The sequence below is a fragment of the Bombus vosnesenskii genome, unplaced genomic scaffold (assembly GCF_011952255.1).
Source record: "Bombus vosnesenskii isolate JDL3184/JDL3185 unplaced genomic scaffold, Bvos_JDL3184-5_v1.1 scf7180000013315, whole genome shotgun sequence".
In the NCBI taxonomy this organism is placed as follows: Eukaryota; Metazoa; Arthropoda; class Insecta; order Hymenoptera; family Apidae; genus Bombus; species Bombus vosnesenskii.
This window is the reverse complement of record NW_022882961.1, coordinates 1,100,001-1,123,281: the sequence shown is the minus strand read 5'-3', so window position 1 is coordinate 1,123,281 and position 23,281 is coordinate 1,100,001. Positions and strand designations below refer to the sequence as shown.

At 44.7% G+C, this 23,281-nt stretch overlaps 1 protein-coding gene across 7 annotated transcripts in view; it reads left to right on the top strand.

Moving 5' to 3' along the window:
* The window catches only part of LOC117235326, a 75,576-nt gene that overhangs the window by 51,878 nt on the left and 417 nt on the right, over nucleotides 1-23,281 (top strand). For 6 of the 7 annotated variants that reach the window (XM_033497224.1, XM_033497227.1, XM_033497230.1 and 3 more), the window contains 6 exons: nucleotides 16,723-16,872; nucleotides 20,307-20,588; nucleotides 21,303-21,389; nucleotides 21,507-21,555; nucleotides 21,701-21,959; nucleotides 22,379-23,281. The exon at nucleotides 22,379-23,281 is cut by the window's right edge and continues 417 nt beyond it. In XM_033497224.1, the coding sequence (XP_033353115.1) occupies nucleotides 16,723-16,872; nucleotides 20,307-20,588; nucleotides 21,303-21,389; nucleotides 21,507-21,555; nucleotides 21,701-21,959; nucleotides 22,379-22,949 (1,398 nt within the window). In that variant the 3' untranslated portion in view covers nucleotides 22,950-23,281. The remainder of the gene's footprint in view (nucleotides 1-16,722; nucleotides 16,873-20,306; nucleotides 20,589-21,302; nucleotides 21,390-21,506; nucleotides 21,556-21,700; nucleotides 21,960-22,378) is intronic. The other variant, XM_033497231.1, reaches the window with a different exon arrangement.

Here is a 23,281-nt window from a genome sequence, read left to right as displayed (position 1 = left end):
CACTTTTCGATCTCGAATAAAGATGTTCGCAATTACTCGAAACGTTTGTCACGCGTCTAGAGTGGTTGGCTGAACTGTCCAGATCCCATCGCGGCTCGTAAGGTCAGGAATTACAGACAGCTGCTCCCCTAGCCTCTGCCACCTGTATCCAGGTGTGCTCGATGATCGTAGATGCGATCACGAATGGGGAATAGAAGTTGCTTTTTCTCTCTTCTCCATTGTTTTGTCCGATGATATTTCGTTTCTGATAGCGATGGAACATCACGCATTCAAAAATAGTGCATCTGTGAATAAAAAAGTTGTTATTATATCCGGCAGATTGGAAAGTCAATTAACGAGTTCATTCGTTTTCCCCGTAACTCCGTAAGCATCTAGCAACGAGTTTATTATCGCTACAGTCTGAAATTTCGCAAATTTCGAAATTTCTCGAAAAGTCTTATCTCGGCAGTTCGTAGAACGTATTTTCGATAGACAAATCAAAAGATAGACGCGTTTATTTTTCGTTAGCCGGTCAAAGTGGCCAGGTACTTTAGCGAGAGATTTGTCACGTTTTTTCTTCTCTTTTTCCTTTTTTCTTCTCCTTTTTTTTTTTTTTTTTTTTGCGAAAAAGACCACGGAAAATACGAACGGCAAGATATACGCGAATGACAGCGTAGGTGGAAATGCTCGTTCGGATTGAAATATAAACGACAGAGGCGGTGGTACGATCAAAATGTAACATCAGTCGTGCTACAATGTTGTGGTTTGTTTTATGACGGTGGTGCGTTTACTTCCTTGTTGTTCGTTTTCACGATCGCCGCCGGTGAGAGGTTAAATATCGATTGCTGTTCGATGTAACGCTTTTGGCTTTGCACGTGGCAGCTGAGGTCGTCTTTTTCGTAAAATAAACCGATTTCAAGTGCCGGGACCCGACGATCCCTGATGCAGACAGCTTGATTTCCGACTATTGTTATTAAATGAATGGATGTCCGTGTTTTGTGAATATTTTAAAGCCCAGGACAATTTCTACCGATACGATATGCCTCTGCACGTCGTTAAACTCGTTAGGGAGATTGGCCGAGATAAGGTTCGTTTGGTAACTGGCATAGAAACACCATCAAAAGTCGAATCGTAGAGACACGTTGACGGAAAAAATATCGATTTCGTGACGAACACGTGCAAACAGAAGAAAAGTGAATTCGTTCGTTTCTTCGACAGCTAAGATGTATAGCCCTGTTCGGTATAAACACTTAGGCAGACTTAAATAAACATGTAAAATCACCTGGTAATTATGTAAACGTTGAACTGTTATTATCTCGTTTGAAACGTTGTATTATAAGAAAATGATACATGCGATATTATAGTAATCGTCTTAAGCACTTTCCGATCTGGGACCATATGGAAGACACGGTTTCATAAAAATGCGGTTTAACAGTTGGACCGATGGTTATTTTTCTTGACGATCAACGTTCCGTTAATTTCGAGTTCTCTGGAACAGACGCGTCTATTTTACAATCTTTTACATTCTTCGAGAAGCTCGACGATGAAAAAGATGCTATTGGCAAGGCGATCCAATGAAATGAAAATGAAAAATTCCAGCGAAATTTCCACCGGTGATCTTTCATCTCTGTAAACTTTCGCGTTAAAATCGCTGAACGATACGCTGAAGGATGGCCGTGCCGGCTAACCGCATCGCGACCTATTTTTTCAAAAGCAGTTTTCACCTATAGACCAGATTCTATGTATACTCCGTACTAGATACCGAATAGTTTCTAGGTTAAATTCATTTTTCATTTATGCGAAATTCACCGTTCACTGAATTTCCCGACTCGTCACGAAACCAAAGTATATTCCGATCTCTCGCGTATTCCAGTCAGGGTGTGACGTACAAAATCTAACGCCTCGATCGACCGACCGACCGACCTTCACTTTCGTTTCGACGTTTCGAGCTCGATGGAAATCAATTTCGCGAAACGAATCCCAAGGTTGGACGAGTCCCAAGTCGTTGGAAGTCGTCGTTCAAAGATCTCTGGGAAAAGGTAAAGGATCGCGCCACTTTAACTACGAATCGTCTGGGAACCTAGTCAACTGGCGGTTGTTCGGTTCGATCGTTGCCACAATTTTTCGATCGTTGGTCACTATGTGAACCGACAATCGGGGTCGGTCTATCGATCAAAGCGGGCGCGGAAACGCAAAGAAAACGACAGTGAGATTCCTCGCGGTCTGCGACCGTGACGATGATATCCACGCGTGTTCTCAGGTTCTATCCTGCCAACAGGAGATGCACATTACAACACCGTGTGCCTCGCGGGTAATTATATGCCGTGCCAGAAGGGTTGCCAGGTGCCAGGGTCGTTAAACCCGGACATCCTGTGTTCTAAAAAACACGACGCGCCGCTTCCTAACTGTATAAATAATAGTACGCCTTTATTCCGTGAGCCAACAGTCGAGCGTGGCCGCGACGCTCGCCCGAAAATAATCTACATATGCGATTTGCTGCGAGATATCGCGATATGAGAACGATCGCCGCTAATAATCAATGCCTTGTTGCATCGTAATATCGTTTGATATCTGCAACGGTACGTAATGGTAATGGAAAGAGGCGATAGATCTATAGGCAAGAGAAAGATTCGTTTCTTTATAGGAAATGGAGATTGTTATTAGCAGACTGCGGATTTCTATGGAAATTTATGGTTTTATGAGCGCGACTGAAGGAACAAAACTTAGATAGAGATTCGTTTCATTTATTAAAAATGAAAAACCAGCGTTAAATTACGAGTACTTTATCGTGGCTATTTTCTCTACTTTTATATATCTCTACGTATACTGTACGGTTTTCCATAAATTTATAGTTTTACATAAATGCACAAGTATCTACAGTGTAATAATTACGATGTTCCATGCATGTGTATGCGTTCTTTAGCCGGTTTAACGTTTCCAGTGAGACGATAATTCTCCAACGTTTCGATAATTTCCTGATGATTCTGTAAGTTTATTTAAATCGTGCCAAGCAAACGAATACTCATGGGAAACGGGGTTGTACGTAAGTTAAAGCCACACGGCAACTTGGATTCGCGTCGTACGCAATGAACACGTTAATTAATGCCACGGAATAAAGATCGTGCTTCTCCGGTCAGAGCACACGCGATCCACCCACTCGTGCAAACATAAATAGAAAAGATTTGTTCGACGGGAGATTCGTTCTTGGAGCACGGGCTCGACAAAGACTCGATTAACACCGACGAGCAGGTAAACAAAGCGTTCATTAAACGACGCGTTGCCGGCAATGAAACGAAGAGAAAAAGGAGGTCGAAATTCGGTGACACCGGCGTGAAAAAAGGAAGAAAAAAAAGAAAGTAGTGAAAACGCAGCCGGTCTCACCGACACCCCGGGGAAAATCGGCGCGTTGGTGATTCTTCAAAAGCCCGGGTGGGAAACGCGCGCTTGAATTTTCTCCCGGTGCGCGTCGGGACAACCGGACGGACGAAGAAAGAGGATGGCGAAAGCGCGAGTAGCAAACAGAGAGAGAGAGAGAGGGAAAGAAGAGAGAGACAGAGAGGACGAGTGCTCTCGCACGTGTTAATGGGATTTTACGAGCGACGCGTGGCGAAGGAAAAGGTCGTTTCACGAAATTAACACCCGCCGAAGCGAGTGAACTCGTAAAAAAATATAATCGATATTTTCGTACAGGCGTAAGTACTTTTTTCCCCATCCTTCCTCTCGCTTTCTCTCTCTCTCTCTCTCTCTTTTGTCGTCTGCGTTCACACTGAGTCACGCTTCTCTTCCCTCGAAACACACACACACACACAACAAAACCAATTCTCCTTCTCTCTCCTACCATCAGCAGTGGCGTAGAAGATTAATTTGTTTTACTCGTGTCTCGGAGTTTAATATTTTTCATTAGATCTCGCTCTTGCTCGTTTCCCTCGGCCCCTATTGGCGTACATCCACATTGTCGCAGCTGTCTCGACGTCTCGCGAGCCACGTTTCAACGTAACAATTCGCAGACCAAGCTTCGCGATGACGAAGAATCGCGCCACCTATTCGCAGGCCCTTCGGGATCCACCGATCCACTCCACGCCTCGACGAAACTTGCAATTTCAGCTCGCACGCGATCCCAGCGTCGTTCCCACGGATAACTGTATTTTACAAAAATGTACGCCCTCACGCGGTTGTTTACCGCGTAAATATCCTAATCGATCGTTCGTCCAACTTATTTGAATAAACGTCAGATGTTAACGTCATTCGAGCTCCCTCAGCAGTTAGCTCGATCAACTCTGCTTTCTATGCAGTTTTTCCATCTTCTTGCATACTCCGTTACTTTATTACGCGTTATCGCTAGACACGATTGCTGCGAAATCGATGCTCGTTATCTTAAGAAAGAGACGAGTTATTCTTATAAATGTACTTGCCGTTCTTTTCTGTATTCCGATTTATGAAGTCGATCCGGCAAACTCGTCCAACCGAGGGTATATACGAAAGCAGATGCGTTACAACGAGTGCCGGTCTAATTGCGTAATGAACAGGATCACCTACGTTCGAATCTCTGATAGAGCGTCGAAATATTTTTCACGGTATTCCCTCGAATCTTTCAAGGAATATTCAGGAATATTATTTCTATTCGCTATTTCCATACGAAAATTACCGCGCAGTGGCGTAGGAATTTCAAGTATCGGTAGAATTGATATTAATACCGACGGTAGGAAACGCTCTTGCGTTTAATACACCAAGAATAAAGAAGGACGATTCGAGTGTGTGCAATGTTATCGATCGTTAGTACAAAAGTTCGATCAACATATAGCCGTATAGAAATTCTGGAGAACTTCGGCTTACGTGTTCCAAACAACGAACGACGTTCGTCGTAGCGGTCTCGAATTACGAGTATATGTGTATATAGTGTCGGGCGAAAGGTTCACGTTCGGTCAAGGGGTGTAACCAATCATGTTAGCTCTCGTCGCGTGTGATTGGAGGAGATAGATTGATTACGATTGATTGATTGCGATTTTTGAATGTATTTACGCACAAAAGTAACGTGCGTGTACTCGCACACAGACAGCTGTGTTGTCACGATACTTAAACGGTTTCGCGACGTGTGAAGCGATTTACAGATAGATGGCGATTTAACTTGTCTGTTCCGAGGTATGATCGCGGTTCTAAAGCGCACAGTTTCGACATTTTTAATACTATGATACACTTTTATTGTTATTAATATTACTATTAATATCGATAATATAGTTTCGCCTTTAGACGGGCGACACGCTCGGTGCCGGCCTATTGCGAGACGCGTATACCGTTCGGCTTGACTTTGTTCTCGAACGGGACAAGAAAGAACACGGAGAACGGGCGACAGGCTGGAGATAGCGGCAAATTATAAAGTGATCGGCCGAGCAGCACACAACACGTCAGAATCGCTAATACCAGAGCGAGAAAGCATTACGCATATTCTATTCGTCTTTTATTAAACGATGTCACTGTTCGTTCGAGCAGAAAAATTTATGACTTTTCGCTTTCGCGGATTTATTACTCGTTCTTGGATTTCTCACTCTGTCGGCGAGTTGCTTATTTCGAGACAGCAACGTTCCTCGTATCCTTCTTTCCGTTGCGCGTTGCGCCTTTCGCAGAACCGAAAGCCAGTGGATATGCGTGGAGGTGGCGGAATGTAACACCCCAATGGAATTCGAGAGGTCTTTCGATCGGTGTTCGCGCGACCGTTTGCAAACTCCGTGGTTTGTCACGGGATCTTCTCGCCTATCGAGCTATGGTACAGTGCCGCGAGGAATTTAAAAATTCGTGGTACCGCAAATCCGTTGAATCAGGTGTCGTCGGAGTACTAAGCACGCAGATGGTCGTGACACTAAAATTTTACATTTGTCAAAAATAGCGATTGTGCTTGGCCGTGGTATAAAGTTGGCGTAACGGATCGCGTTATAACGAGGTAACTCGATTCGCAAAGTGGCACGACAAAGCGGTAAAAAGAGCTTGATTCGAGATACTAATGGTGGAGATGCGTGGATAAAACTCATCTCTGCGATCTGGAAGAAAGCATTGTCCATCGTGCGGAGGGTGGTGTCGTTAAGCCTAATAACGAAAGTTGAAGAAGTCAATCGCGCTGTATTATATTAATCGTCGAAACGTGGCACTCGGTGCGCATTGACGTTTAATCGTATATCCGAGGAACATTTCGCTATAGAAGGCGTGGTTTCGCCTTATCTTTCGCGCGATTGGCTATCAAAGTCGAGCAGGGAACACGTAGTACTACGTGAAACGTTGGAAAGGCGCTTAGGATCGGGTGTGGAACGTTGTCTCGTTGGTTTTTCCCTGGAAGAGAGAGGCAAACGTGTAACCAGTCAAAGGAATCGAGCAATGTGCCGGGCGAGATCGGCCTTCGCATTGCTCGAATTTTCCAAAAACTTTCGAAATCGCTCGAATAAATCGCACGTTGTTCACACACGTGTGCGATTTGTTCCTCTCGATCTGTCGGACAACGTCGCGCTTACGTTTCCTCGGTTGTTAAGTCGTTGGAGCGTGACGATTACAAATCAATGAAATCTCGCTGGGTTATTAGAAAATCAGCGCGTGACTACGTTCTACTTTGTAGAGATCGGCGTGTTCCTTACGCCACTGCGATCGTGGAGACACGCAAGCCCCATATACATACGGCGCGAGCAAGTGGAGACGCGTACGTACACTCCCGTTCATAAGTATTGGCACATGTATGAAAAGTTGAGTAAACTCGAAAAATCGTTAGGAAATTAACCGAACCGTTAGCAATCGCTATCTCGTTCGACGCGTTAGACCATAAAGCATCCACGTCCGACTAACGCTTTATGAAAAACATAGCCCGAAACTACCAGCAGGTCCGAATTAATCGAACAATCGCGGAAACTGTATTACGTACAAAACTAAATACTGCTATATTATAGCGTTTAATTTTACTTATTCGTTTCTTAAAAGTTGCGAGCTAATGGTTTAAGACAATAGCATGTTTCAACTGTAATTGTAATATGTTTGACAATGTGTAACGTACTGCAAAATAGTCCTCGTTCGGAGATTGAAACTACCTCGGTAAAAAGAGTGGCGATCGAAAGACGAGGAAAGAGTTCGCTTTGTTACATCAAATTTTATTATTCCAACATCAGATATACCAGACGTTTCCGATCTAACGTTAAGAACGAAATAACGAATTCTCGAACGTTTTGAAAATTACCTAATGATTTTTCGAGTTTACTTAGGTCTTGATAAGTATCCTAATACTTCTGAACTGGGATGTACATTCGGAGCGTACACACACTCACCTCGGACAATTGCGTTTGTCTTCTCTCCTTCTCGATTCCGGTTCCCTCTTTTTCTTCCCTTCGACTGCCTCGCTCTTCCTTTCTTCCTCGCACCCTTTCCCATTGCACCTCTCCTTTTCCATTTTTTCCTTCTCTCCCTCGCCGTCAATTCTGCAGTTCCCCCTTCCGCTTCAATCTTCCTTCGCCCTATCCTTTCTCTCCTCCTGACTTTTTTATCATTTTTCGCTGGCCCCTCTTTTCTATTTTTTTTTTTCTTTCTTTCCTTCCTCTTCCTACCCTTCCCACGTTCGCTCTTTGACTTTGCCTCTTTTTCTCCCCCTCGCTGCAGCACTATTTCTACTCCTCCCTGCCCCTGTCCTTTTACTCTAGCACGCTGTTTCTCATTATCTCTTTTTCACTTTGCCTTCATTCGCCTCCGCTACTCCATCCTCCTTTCTCTCTGTCTCTATCCGCAGCATTGTCCCTTTTGTCGTCGTGACCCTCCGCTATCCTCTCTATTCCTCCCTTCTCTCGCAGCAGCCGCGGCCTTTCCCTTTCCTCCCGTGATATCATATCACAGAGACAGCGTCTAGCTCGCGTGCGCCTGTGTATATTCCGCGTCGCTCGACGGAAGCAGGACCAAGGTGAAAATTCGAAAATTTCACCGTTCGCTTTGTCACGGCCCTGGCCTTCACGGTCGGCCGCTTTCTCAGAATTCGTTCACTCGTCGGTTACGATCCTTCCCTCGACCTAGAACGCGTTATGCCACCAGTTGGTCCGGCGTTACAGCTGCGACCAGGCGAACTTGTAACGCTACATAGAGATGGCCGTGCCGTGTTGCCCGATAATCTAATAACGTTCTTTGGAACGCGGTAGACTGAGTAGGTCGTACAAATTGCTAATACTTTGCTACCATTCGACCAGTTCGCACGCCTCGCGTGTTTCGCTTCGATTTTGTTGCTGGAGAACGGTTACGTAATTTCACGCAACGAGCCAGTTTGTTAACGATCCCATATAGTTGCATTCGACTGGATGAAAAAGAACTCGAACGATTGATACCGAATCCAACGAAATTGCGCAACGCCTACGAGGTTCTAAAGTCGAAAGCAGCACAAACGTTGGAGCATTCGCGAGGCGAACGTGTTGGTTTTCACTGATTTCGGCTCTCCATTCATCGATAGAATACGATGAACTCGGCAGATATGTAGCCGGCTACATGCAAATCGTGCGTATGCGTTATTTATGGAATTACGTAAGACGTTTCTTCTTCCTTTTTTTTTGTCTTTTTTGTGTATGTGTGTGTGTGTGTGAAGAGAATCTGTTTGGACGGACTCTCGCTAATATAAACGACAACCGGCTGTCTCGCGAGTGTCGTCGACCTCGCTCCACGATCACTTTCAGCGTCACAACGGGAACTTCGATTCGATCCAAGGCTCTCGCCCTTTCAGACCCACCTTCGTCTTCTTTCTCCTCTCCTTTTTCTTTCTTCGCTAGACTTTTACGTTGCATCGATTCCTCGATCGTTAGAGACGTCGGTTTGTGCTAATTACATCTCGTCGTATCTTTCCTTTCCAATGCGACCAATAATCTAAATTACCTGCTACGTCGTAACAAACTTACTGAAAATTCCTTCGCAGGAACAGATTGATAGAGAAATTAGATATCGGGATAGATTTTTGTATTAACATTGTGTAATCGTTGGTGGGACTCTGATTGCTCCGAAAACGGTACATGATCTATATCTTTCTTCCTTTCTTTTTCTTCTTTATTTCCTTCTCGCGGAAAATTCGACAGCAGCTCCGCTGGAGGCTTGTCTAGACCGTTTACCTTGTTTTATAAAAGTCCTCTTAACTTCGAAACGTTCAGTTACAGGCTCGTTAACCTCTTTCGTGCAATGGTTTTAACGAAACGTGAGATTAGTTTGGAAAAGTGGAAAAAAAGAAAAGTGTGCGGAGGAGATGCACGAAAAAAGTCGTTGGCGAAATCGGATTTAATTTCGTTGCTCCGATTTCTTCCAACAGCTTGTCGGTATTTTTTCTTTTCTCTCTCTCTCTCTCTCTCTCTCCCTACACTTTCCTCCCGCTGCCCGATATTACGAAACGAAACGTGCCGTCGTGCACGCGTTTCGAAGACGCAGATTCGATTTTTTGGCTGCGAGTCCCTTTTTCAAGGGCGCACCTACCTCCGTCGCGGCCGCAAATTCCTTTTTACCCTTCCGTTTCGTTTTCCTCCTGCGCTGTCTGTTCCAGTATCTCTCCCCTTTTGCTTCTGCTCGTCGGTCGCCAGAAACGGGAAACGCCTGAACTATCGATCGAATTACGTAACTACAGGCAGAGGCCGGTAATCTCGTTTTTCTAATGAACTTCGTAGCGAGCGAATGCCCCCTGCGTCGGACGACAGCCACAAACCGTGCGTCATATTTCGTCGCTCGATCAAAAACTACGTCTTCTTCTTCAGCCACCCTCCTTCGACGATCCAACCCTCCAAACGCGAACACACCGACTAACTTTCTCTGGCTCTTTGTCCACCGTTCCACGGTATTTGAATATTTTAGTCGAAACATTGAGCGAGATATTTAACCGATAGAATTACTCGTTGGAGAATCATCGACTCGTTTGCCACGTGCTTGCGACGTGCACGTCAAAAGTAGAAAACGTCTCGGTTACGCTTTCTCAGACGTTAAACGGGAATAATATGGATTACACGGTGAAGCAGCGTTCGCATTTATTATTTTTCCTGCATTGGTAATGACAATGAACGAGTCGCAAAAGCGAACCTTCGCTTTCTAAATATTACTTGAACAGGTTTGGTGCTCTTTCGACACGCGTTTCCATTATTTCGCTTTGCCACTGAAATACGGCAAACTGTGTACACCGTCGTTTAGCCGGTCCTGCTTTAAACCGATCGCATTTTCGTCGAGAGGAGAACGATCGACCATCAGAAAAATCATCGACACGGTCCGTTGTCGCGTGTTTGTTGATCCGTCAACCGGTAAACGATAGTCGATATATATTTTCGATTGTTCGACCAGAGAGATTCAGTGCCGTAAAGGCCAGTTAAGCAAAAGTCAGTTTTGCTTTTCGTCAAAATGAAAGCGTTCGTTCTGTGTTTCGAAGGAGGCGTTGAAGTCTCCAAAGGTTGGGCTGCTAGAAAAAAAGCTAACTATACAGTCTCTTCGAACGGAAGCCTCGTGTTCTTTCTCGAAAGTCCGTGGCAATTTGCAGGCGACACGAGAACGCCGAAAGAGCTTGTGCGAAGGTTGGCTGGTGGAGACGGCGAATGGCAAAAGCAAAACGACCAAAAAGGGGTGAAAAATTCGCAACGATCGCGAAAGACAGTCGCGTCTCGCGGCCCGTGCCGACGCGACGTGGCGTTATTGCAGCGAGGCAACGAGGCCGCGCATATCAATAAATAACCGTAAGGCAGCGTTAACATCAACAACGATACGTCGGCTATCATTCCGTGCTTCTTTGCCACCACCCCCCTCGGTCGGGTCCGCGTCAGCCCCACGGGGGTGTGCACACGTAGGTACAATCGATTGCGTCTGCCAAGCTTTTACGCCGGGGAGAGAAAACCGGCGAATCGACAAATTCGACGCGGCGCACCCCCGTCTCCGAGGAAGGGGTCGCTCACCATCGGCCCCGTCCATTTATATCCTCCTTTCGTCCTCCTCTTTCCTACCCACCCCTCGTCCTCCTACCCCATCCTCCTCCTCCTCCTCCTCCTCGTCGTCCTCCTCCTCCTCCTTCCTTTCTCCAGGCCACCCATCCTCCTTTCTCCTTCCTTTTCTCTTTCTTTCTTTTATTTTTTATTGCTATTTTTTTTTTATATTCCCGGGCGAAAGACGAAGCACCCCGTTATGCACGATAAAAAGTTTAATGTCAGAGAAGACGTCGTGGGCGGCGGAAACGAGGAAGGGCGAAGAGGGATGAGGTGGTATGAGGAGGGGTGGGTAAGGAGGGGTCTGCAACTGGGATGGGTGGGTGCGTGGGGTGGGTAGGCGCGGGTTCGACGTCGGGACGTGGCGGCAGAGGGGGAGGGGGGGTGAAAGTGCCCGGGGATCGTAATGACTCGATATGAAACCCGGGCAGTGCAATTTCTTTCTTCTTCTGCCCTTTCCTTCCTCCCCCGCGCGTCTCGACGTCTTCCTCTTTTTTCATCGCAGTATTTCCCCATAAAAGCGGCTCGGCATAATAAAAAGCGTTATATAGCTGGCACTGAAAAGTAACGCGCGTCTCTCTCTCTCTCTCTCTCTGTCTTCTCTCTCTTCTCTCTCGTTCTCTCTTGGTCTTTCTCTCCCCCCTCCCCACTTGATCTGCTTCGCGCTCGTGTATATGCGTTTATACGCGCGCGTGAATGTTTGTGTATAGGTTTGCGCCTGTGTTGTACACGTTTGTGTACACGTGTGTGCGTTTGCAAGGAAACTGTATACGTACGTACACTAAGAAACAGACACGGCGGCGTAAGGTCTTTTACGGCCTTATTTGCGGAGACGTAAAAATCGCGAAAATCAATACGGAACTTCTAACATTAAATATTCAGGCTATTGACTGGGCGGGGCCGAGAGCCAGACACTCTTTCGTACCTGAGAGTTCCTCGGCTCCTTCCATGGGAAAAACTATTCTTCCGCGATCGCGATACGCTCGCCGCGCGCCAGACGAATCGAGAAACGCAGCTGCTTCCAGATGTTTCGCGGCTTCTCCGGCCTTTCCACGATACTTTGATCCTGCTACCAGTCTGCGTCCTACCACGTCCTTCTTCTAGCAAATGTTCGGAAATTTTATTAAACCGTCGATAATATCTATCGATGCCATCTGACACGGAGTGTCTTTTACAAAATTATCACCAGAATCTTTTTTTAGGTGGCGTTCAATTAATGCGTAACCATCGACAAAATTTTGCGAGTCATAAATTACGAGTTAGGTACCAGCATCGGTAAATTGGTTCTCTCTTCCGTTCTCTTGGATGAAGTTTTCGGATAAAGGAATTTCCAAACGATGCCAAGGATGACAATTCCCTAACGGTTACCAAGTAGAAAGAGTATTTGACTGAATCCGCGATTTTTATCTAATCAAATAGAGGGTCTTTGAAAGCGTAAAAATTCAGAAAACTTTGGAGCTGAATTAACACGAGCACGCTAGGTTTATATTTTGAATAATACGAGTTGAACACTTGGGCGAAATCCTGGCGTAAGGTTACCGTGAACGTTCAACGTGATATAGGTTTCCCTGTATATTATCATTACGGTCGATTACTTATTCAACGATAGCTGATTAGGAAAATTATTTTCTTCTTTCTAGGTTGTCTTAAAATAAAATCCAATCTTTTGTAGTTTTTGAAATTTGCGCATCTTATTCTTTGCTTTCTAATCTTTAAAATTTCTAGCTTTCTAGCTGTTCGGGAAGTGAGTGAAATTTCGCTTACAAAATTCCACCCAGAGACAGACAGACAAACAAACAAACTGAGAGGTAGGCGGAAAAAAACTTGTCAGTTTTTTTTAAATTGTATCGTATTATCGTCAAAAATGAGCGTGTTTCCAAAGTTAAGCTTTCTAGCTGTTCGCGAGGTGAGTGAAATTTCACTCAGATAGACAAACAAACAAACAAACCGAAAAGTATTATATCGTATATCGTGTTGGCATTAAAAATGAACATGTTTCCAAAGTTAAGCTTTCTAGTTGGTCGGTAAGTGGGTGAAATTTCGCTTTAAAAAATTCCACTCGAACAAACAGGCGGAAAAGTAAGCTAAATAAAAACCATTAAAAAATGTTGTCAATTTTTTTAAATTATGTTGTCTTGTCATTGGAAATGAAAGCGTGTTCGAAATTTCAGCTTTCTAGCTGGTCGGCAAAATGAGTGAAATCCCGCTTATCAAATTTCACTAAGGACAGACAAACAAACAAACAAAGAAACAGGAAAGTAAGCTAAATAAGAAGCATTAAAAAACGAAAAATTCTTCCCTTGCAATCTTCAAGTTAACTGATTACTTTACCTCACGCAAAGGACTACGAGATTGTGAAAGACAGTGTGTAATTTGTAAATTCACTGATATTAGTCGGCAAACGATGGTGCAAGGGAGACCAGATTTCTACATCCTTTGGTACGAAGTAATTAATTGTTTACGAACGCGAGCTTGGAACGTAGATATTTTTGGTACCGATTTTCATTTCGATACATACCAGCGCAAAATGCCTTTTTTCCCCCTCCGAGAATAATAGGATATTTGATGCTCGTTATGATTAAAAACGATTTGCGCGTGTGGAGTGATCAATGTTGCAATGACAATTTTCAAAGAGCGGGCCAGGATATTCGAGGTTCCTTTTGACGGAAAATTGTTTGATGTATGAAACGATTAACGCTTTAACTGAGCAATTATTTCCAGGGAAAAGCGCAATATCCGACGTTCTTTCTGTAACCGGCAATCAAATTCGACGTTCGCAATTGGTTGAATTGTTTCGGGCACGTTGTGAAAAATCGGACAATTTGATACGCGGAATTGTCAGACAACGTTTTCGATAATACACGTCGCTCTAACCATAATGCGGCTCATAGTTGGCAAACATTTGTTTCCGCGAACAAAAACGAAAAGCCAAACAACAAAGAAATGAAGAAAAGGGAAGGAGGATATTCATGATAATTCTCTTTCTCTCTCTCTCGTTCTGTCTCTCCCTCGCACCTGTATAGCCCCGGTTAAAGGGTTAAGGAATAAATAATTCGCAACCAAAACGAAACGGGGGCTTTTGCGATGCAACAATACACCGTGGTACGAATTAATACGTATTCAGTTGCCTCTTTTTACTTGCATGTAAAATTCTATTGTTATTTCGCAGAATAATTTTCAAGGAATTACGCGAACGCTCTGGTATACGGGAGTCGATAGAAACCATGCTCGAGCGACAAAGAGAAAGCGAAAAGAGGCGAACGAAAAAAAAGGAAGCAGTAAAAAAAAAAAAGAAAACATAGGGGGACACGATTTACGGTGGGTTTACGTTTCGCGAAATAAAATGCAAATTCGAAGGGAAAATCGTACGTACGCTCGTGTCCCGTTCGGTTGACAATTAGAACTCGTGATCGAGTAAAGAACAGATTGGAAATAATTCCTTTCGTTTAAAATATTCATTTTAACCTTTGTTACAGTTTTAATACGCCGCTTTTATAACGCAACATTTTATCGGCAAAAAGGCAAATGTAAACTTGCAGCGAAATAGTTTCCGCCGATTCTAAGGAATCTTTCGCGTAACTCGTCGTGATTTCTCGAACGTGGAATTTCGAAAGAATCTTCGCGTCTAGTCCGAGGGAAATTGCAAGGATAATCGGAACGAAATGTATTCTTCCTGTAACGCGTGACTTGTTGCATCCAGGCACGTTTCGTTCGTTTGAAACTGCGGGAGAATCGAAAAAGCATCGATTTCTTGCGAGAGCGCCGGAGAAAGTAATTTTTCCCGGCGCTGGCGGATGATCCGCGATGAAACGCGCTAAATGCGTTTGACAGGTCTGAAAGTATCGATGATACGTGACAAATCTAGGCTAAGCCAGGCTGATTTGCATCGTCGAATGGAAAACGATATATACCGGGTTTAATCTCGGACAACAAACAAGTTAATGAACGGCAGCGAGGGTAATAAATTTTCCGCAGATTGAAAACAATTTATATTCTACATAATGGCGATATCGATATCTTTTAAACTAAGCACTGCGTTGTGCGTTCGTTACGCGAAAAGCTGGATGGCGATCTTTTAAATTGAAACTGGCAAATCAATTTTTCCAGCGACACATCGCTTACAAGATTATATCTTCTATATTTCGCGATAACCAGATTAACGTACGAGAAAAGGAAAGAGCGACGCGACGCGAGAAAATTACGATAGAACCGGTAGACAGAATACTGACGGAGGATGTGTCGTTTATAAACGACGTGTCAACAAATAAAATTACGATTGACAGAAATACCGGTTGTTCAACGGTGCTAAATACGTAGGCGTGCGAAGCTGTTCTTGAATCGCTTTAAGCCCGCTCCGCACTCGTCCAATCGATCTTAAGCTGATTCTTGGCTGTGTTTCCGTGTCTAAACCGATCCGTGACCTAGATCCAAGCGCGTTTCAGTTCTCAAGGCTTTCGATATCGATTCGATTCAATTTAACACGGTTCCCTTTCGATTCGGTTTCGTCTATTAAGATTGCTCCAGTTCGCTACAGCTCGGTTCACCTGTCTCCGTTTCCACTTCAATTAGGAGAGATCAACACCAACGTGTCGACCGAAACGTGTCCTGTTCTGTGTTTCGTACGATCGAGTTCAGTCTCGAAAGATCCTGCCTCGTATCGTACGTTTTGATTTTAATTCTAATTTTATGTTAAACAGAGAGGCTTAAACCTTCGGAGAACAGATAATAAAACTACGTGCACAACGATGTATCGTGCCATGGTAGATATTACGTGATGAGCACGTGTGCAACTTGAGCGTGAAACACGTGTTTCCTTCTCTTTTTCCTTTTTTTTTTTTTTTTTTTCCTTTCCACGGATCCGAGTGGAAAGCGTTAAGTTCAGGCAAGTGTGTAACAAGCTTTAGCTCTAAGAAAAAAATCACGGCGGTCAGAGAACGAGAGAGTAGCTTGTTCGTCGAGTGCTTCATTGACTTTCATGACAGATCTGCGCATAATAGCTGGCTTGGGCGTCCAAGCGGAAATACATATTTTATCGGCACTGTTCGGAAGCGCCGCTTAAGAATTCGATCATCTCCGTGATCTGTTCATTGGCATCGTCATCGTTCCTACGTATGCGTTTCCGCGTATGTCTTACGTTCACTCCCATTCATAAGTATAGATACCGGAACACCTGCTGCTTTCATACGAAACGGTACAATTAATCCAGAGTATCGAAGAAGCGATTATTTTCTACCAAATTTATAACGATACAGTAAATTATAATAATTATATAATTTTGTATCGAATTAATCTCAGCAGATTTTTAGTTTAAATGCCGTTAGAAAAATCCGACACGCGTTAAACCTCTCGAACGAATTAAATTTCCTAGTCATTTCTAATGTTAATTACACTTTCTGTCGTAATACTTATGATACTTTCATGGTACTTACGAACGAGGGGATATATGTGTGTGCTTTCACGTACGTTACGTGTGCGTACCTCTGTGTATGCCAGCGTATGTCGGTGTGCGCGCGGAATAACAGCTCACGTGCGGCGTGCCAATTTTCGGGGTAATTAATGAAGAGCGACGCGGCGTCGCGTGCCCTTATCCGGACCTATGAATTAACTTTCGCTGTGGTCCTCAATTTTCTTCGTTCTTCATATTCTCCTGTCCATTGAACTCGAATATTTGTCAAGGACGCGTTTGTCGGTCACGTTCCCCGCGCGTAACCGGTTTGCCTCGTTTTAATGGTCGATTTGCAAGCGTCGAAACTTTCGACGGATCGTTTAGTCCCTTCATTAACGCGCCCTTTCGCTTTTGTTTTCGCAGGTAGTTCTATCAGCGTGCAGCACGTACTTCGACACGATCCTGTCTCAGTACGAAGAGAAGGATCCCATTGTCATAATGCGGGACGTGAAATTCTCAGACATCAAAGTGCTCGTCGAGTTCATGTACAAGGGAGAGATTAACATTGATCACGTAAGTACTATAAAGCATTTCGTCATCTAAATATATCTTTTAATATGTAATCGTATCGATCGGATAAATGGCCACGAATTGGCCCACTGCGATTCGAGTCAGCCCTCTTTTCGTTACCAACGATCATTCCCTGCCGTCCAATTAATAGAACGAGAGAAGCTTTTTTTAATATTTTTTACTTCGTCGTTACGAGATGTTTCAGTTGATACGATACCGAGCATCGCTATATTTCGACTAATTTCAAGAATCGACGTTGAGTAGCATTGATCGATTTGTAAAAATACACCTGTTCCGATGTATGACCGCTGCTATGGATCAAGCGTGGCCAAATATCCGGACGCTTATCGTACACGGGAAGAGAGTTGGACGAAGTCGTTTGTGAAACGTTGATCGGGCTTTTTCAACGAGCGGCGCTGCTCCAAATGAAAACTGATTAAAGAAATAAAGGCCGCGGAACGTAGCTCTTTCGCCTCTCTTCAGACTCGATTGACGACTTATTTACATCGTGGACATTTACGAGGACACTTGTATGCCGCTGACGGAGGGAAAAATGTCGCGGGGAACGGCGCGGGAACGCGGCTGGCCTCAATTTATTAATAATTGAAGACTTCTGGCTCTTCGAGGTTCGAGAATGCCGCGCTTCAAAGCGACCCGAACTTCCCATTAATCCCTGCGAGCAAAAATCCTCCCGAAGATGCAATTTGTTTTGCCGAGCGCGGTCAATCGTTTCTTCTCGTGCTCGTCTTCTTCTCTCCGCGTGGTAATCGAACAAAAGAGAAGAAGAACCACTTTGTCATCGGTGAAAACCGTCGCGATGAAAATCCAATCGATAGTCCTATTACACCGCCGCCTAATTAACGATCGACCAGGTTTTTCGTATTCTACGCTGATCCTATTTTAATCTCGGTGTATGTTCGTGTGCAAGTGCGTTGGTTGTTTGAACTATCGCTTGACAAGAAACGGGAAACACGCGCGGTGGAAAACGGCATTGCTCTGCATCGTTTACTCGCTACTCGTAGGGAAACGATAAACCGGCGTCGACCAATGGACACCGGTCTGTTAACACGTTCGCTCCTACCGACGCGCGTGTCTTACGTCATTTTAATTATCCGCAACTTAATTACTAAACTCGCGGTAATTGAGCATTGACGCAACTATCTGATTTCTGTATTTATTCAATTATTTTAATTTAATGAAAATATTCAAGGAGATAGGAAACAAGACAGTAGATAACGAGATTGAGAAAAGGAGAATGAGATTGTATATTTTCACAAACGCAATTAAGAAAGCACTATGCGGACAAAAATCGATCTCACACGCTCATTCGACGTTTCCAAAAAATCCTTCTACCTAAATGACGGCTCTTCCATTCCACCTTCAAACTCGAGAAATTTTCTAACGATAAAAAAATACGCCCGGGTCGTAAATAATCCTAACAACACACGAGCGATGGTATCTGTTTCTCTCGGTGTAAGAGGTCGGACAAAGAATCCGAAAGAAAAAGCAAGCGTAGAAAATTTGACCCAATTCCTCGATAAATTCCATTCGAAATCCCAACCTTATCGCGGGACCTTAATTTCTCTCTACCATTTCAATTGCTCGTCGACATCGTCCCTATGAAAAGCAAGGTACCATCGAATACCGAAGAAACACGGAGGTGTACCGTTTCACGTGTCTCGTGCTCGTGCGAGGTGAAACGCGTGTAGCTGGATAAGAATCGGATCCAGGTTGGAAAGAGGATCCCGACAACAGCAACGGGTTCTCGTTCTTCCGTGTTTCTAGTCGTGATCAGGCGGTTGGGTTCGCGAGAGCTTTCTCCGGCTTGGCCACGTTTTGCCTGCAAAAATCCGGCTCTGGTGAAAATCTGTGCACGGCGTGTGGAACGCGGGGCGCATCGAAGTTGTTCGATCGTGGTCGGTAAATGAGCTTTGGCTGTCGTCGATCGGATTTGCGCGAGGTCGGGGCCGTGCGCGTGTTTTTTTCAGCGCCAGGCAAGCTGAAACGAAAGCGGGAATGGCGCCTATGGTGGTGACGGTCGTTTCTGAAATACACATTATCCGCTGCCGGAGACGCTGACCCACATAAGCATTTTTCCAATTCCGTTCGTGGCTGATAGAAAGCCGCGGAGAACCGTTTGTAGAAAGTTCTCATATTATTTAGCATTCTCTCGGTCGCTCTGTTATTATCGCAGCGAAAATTGGCAAATAATAATCGGACCTATTCCAGCGAGGCGTCCAGTTGGCCCGATACAAAACGTTATATCGGATTTTTCCTTCTCTGTCTCGTAGCCGCGGCGATCCGATTCATTATTCGCTGCCTCGAATCCCGGCTTTCGATCGAACAGATTCGGCTGCTACGAGTATGCCCCGGACAGGGCAAATTGAAGCGGCCAGGATTAATGGAATTACTAATTTTTACTTGTGCCGCGCGATCGCTTTTTCCTACGGCTTTTCGAGAACGAACGGAGCAGAGGTAATTAGATTTACTTAGCTCTGCAGCTGGACGAATTTCTTACCGCGTTCGACTCCTCTCGTATACCTATATCTGTGTACTGTAAAGGGTGTTCCAGAAAATCGAGTGGGAAATTTCAGAATTCGTCCAGAAGCCAGATCGATCGATTCCGTTAATTAAATAACAAAGATAAAACGATGATGTGGCAAACGCTATTGTTTTATTTTTCCGAGCCTGTTGAAACTGAATTCCGTGTCCATTTTACGAAATTGAAAAAATCGACTAGAATTTTGGAAGTCGATCGGTTTGCATTTCGCATCAACCTAAAGTTCGACGACAATTTTCTGACACACCCTGTAGACATGCTACCCTGTAGACTTGGACGAAGGAACTTCCGGGAACATTCCACGCGAGAACAAGAAAATACGTGGAAGCTCGTGCCAAAAACGCTGAAACGACGCGCTTCGTACATTATACCATTTATGCTCGTTTCCTGGAATCACCGCGGAAATATTGAAAGCGGATCGGTTAAAAATATTGCTGCTGGTAACTCTTGCCAGGAATGGTTAAACCACTCAGGCTTAACGTCGGCCGAAACGAGAGGGAACTCTACTTACCTTGATTAGTCGGAGAATATCGAGGATATCTACCATGTACCCTTCTTCTTACGCGGATTTCGTGTCTCTTTATTTTACTATACATACAAGGCATTTCAGAAAATTGGTGCGAAACTCCTGAAGCACGTACCACTCTTAGAAACAAGCGTGTTTGATACCAACTCTTTGAATATATCTTTAAACAAGGTTCGAAATTTTACCAACTCGATCGAAATCGCGGACGAAAACTCTGACTGACAACCTCTGAAAGCATTAAACGACAAAGAGCAGCTTTCCTCTTCGACAAAGAAAGCTCTGCATCTTTTGAAGATGGGATTCGTTCCTGTTTGCTGGATTGATTAAAATCGCGATGCGTCGATGTTTCAGACGAGATTGTCGTCCCTGCTGAAAACCGCGGAGGATTTGCATATCAAGGGCCTGGCCGAGGTGAGCTGGCGTAGCGATTCCACGCAAAATGATCTAGGAAACAGCGGTCACAGTCCCGGCGCGGCGACTCCAGGTGTCGAGACGGTCCTCAGGGAAGGTGACGCCGACGAACCACCACCTCCGAAACAAAGACGCAGAGGGCGTCCACCTCTGGACGACCCACCCTCGGCTCACGACGTTTTCACACCGAAAATCACATGTATCACCGGAAATGTACGTCAAGTATGGTTCATTTTAGCGTTCCATTTATCGTAATATGTCCATGAAACGAAGAGACTGCTAGAACAAGGAGGCAAAGCTCTACTTTCCAGTAATTCGAATAAACCGATAGAAATCAATGTAAAGTCAGTCAAAATCAAATTACGGACTTTTTCGAACGTGCTACAATTTCGCGATCGATTAATATTCAAATATGAATACGAGAGCTACATTTTCTTTTTTTTTTTTTATTTTCTGCTAAATACAATTGAAATATTGGAGCTGGATCCTTGTTACTGCAAACCAGTATCTTCGCACGCTGTTGATTGAACGATCCTAAACGTTCTTCGTCTTTCCCTTTCTTTGTTTATATTTATACCGACTCAGACATGCCTTTCGTTCTTCCAAAAATAATTGGAAGATAATTTCATCACATCTTATGAATTTTGTAACAGATATTTTATGCTTTGAAATGGATAGCCATTTATCGTGCAATTAAGCATCGACCGATGAAGATCGTTTGACTCGGCGGTTAAGAATTGATTAACAACGATATAAAGAAACGATTAGCATATTGAACGTAGAATCCAAATACAGAGAGAAACTAATATTTCGTAAAATATCGTAAAAAGATTGAGGCGTATCGGAATTAATCTCTCCATCACATCGATCGCAATCGACAGTTACATAGCGGTTATCTCTTTGACGCGTGTATTTCAAACGTTCTCGATTTCCCAGGAGGAAATGATGAGCGAGGGCGGTGACCACGAGAGTTGGGACGACGAAATGATGATGAATGAAAATAACGAAACGCCACTGCCGGTGGTAAGGATAGCTTCTTCATTTCTTTTTTCTTTTTCATTACATACTTGATATACGATCGCTTTGGTAACGCCCTACGATGATATTTTAACAAGCTGTGTGTATCGTCGTGCTTTGCAGCTATCGTACATGTCGAAGGATGACAACGCATCCGACCAGGAAAAGAAAGGTACGTGACTTGGTCGATCGAACAAAAGTAGTCGCGATTAGGCGTTACTCCGGAGGATGATACTACACAGACACACGTTCTATGCAGAGGTGCGCGTCCTGTTCGGTAGGCGCGAAGAATTTAACGTGGTTTGATTTTGCTGCAGCGCCTACCACTCCCTCGAATTCCAACGCCACGAACCTATCGATCCCCGAGCAATTCCGAGACGTCGTGAAGATGAACGATTACCTGACGACGGGACGCCGCCAAGAGTTCTGGGAGGAGCCGTTCACGCGACGCGTTATGGATGCCATTAAGAGCAAAGAACTGGAAATGAAGACTGCTGCCGAGATACTTGGCGTGTCTTACGGAACCCTCTACGGCAGATATCGCGACAGTTATGGTTGCCTTAAACATCCGTATAGGTAATGGAGAACAGACTTGACGGTTTTTGATTGCCTTTGTCGCGACCGGTTACTGCTTTCTTCGTGCTTTATGACCGTATCGCGTTTATGCATCGTATTTAAAGCGAGAGCGCGCGCGCGCGCGCGCGCACGCTCGTAACCTCGTAACTCTTTACCTTTCGAGAGAGTTTTCATTTCGAATCGTGAAAATCGCGAACACGAAGGTACGAGGAAAGAAAACAGAAATTTTCCTGGGAATAAATTTGAGACGCGTGCTAGGTGAAATCGTGCATTAACCTGCTTTCGTCGGCTTCATTTTTACGCTGCTGTGTTCGAAGCAGACTTTTTCTTCCTCCTCGTCTTCTCCCTTTTTCTTTCAATTACTTTAACAGGCAAGAATTTAAGCTTGAAATAATTACGATAATAAACATGTGTTACAGAGTAAGGGACTTTTGGTCAGAACCTGGGCCAGCGGAAGTGTTAGCCAAACTACGAAGGAAAGAGATCACGTTGTTCCGTGCAGCCGAGTTCCTTAACGTGACCGTCCACACGTTGGCAACCTATTTGTCAACGCTACAGGGTCCAGACAGGATTTCGCTGGCCGGTGACTTGAGCGTTGCGTCGGGTGCCATCGACGGCAACAACGAGACTCCGGAGAACAACGAGTCGGTGAACGATATCCTGCAGAAGATCAACGCGAACGCGGCCACGACAGCGACACCGACAACCTCGACTCCCATCAAGAGAGAGGGAGGCGGCTACATCGAGGTACCAACGCCCGTCCCAAAGCCAGCGACCTCGGTGCTCGAAAACAACCCGGATATCACGATCGTGAAAACAGAAGGCATGCCCCGCAAACGGGAGTACGCGAAAGTTTCGAACACGGAGAACAACAACGCGAAACTGATGAGTGGCGGCGCTGTTAGCGAGGTGACGCAACAACAGCAACAACAACAACAGCAAAAGATCACCGATCCGTTGTCGTTGAACAACGACAACAGCAAACCCTAACTATTCAGGCCTTATCTGCAACCGGCGAATCCCCGTGCACCGAGCGCTAACTACAGATCCGAGCTGTGCCCTCGCAGATTCTATTCGAACGTGTTTACTCGCTTCCTCACGAATTTTCATTTGAAGTAGAAGAAAATGAAGATGAAGAAGAAGGTGAAACGCGTCGCGCTGTCCGTGTTAATAATTATTTGTCGTCGTGACGTCGTCGTCGCAGCCTTGGCCCGTTCGTTGACGCTCCACGCACGCCAGCCCACGCCAGCAAAAATGTAGCTTTAGACAATCTCGCGTGTACGATCGTCGTCGTGGCATAGGTTGGAGTTGCGTCGACAGCA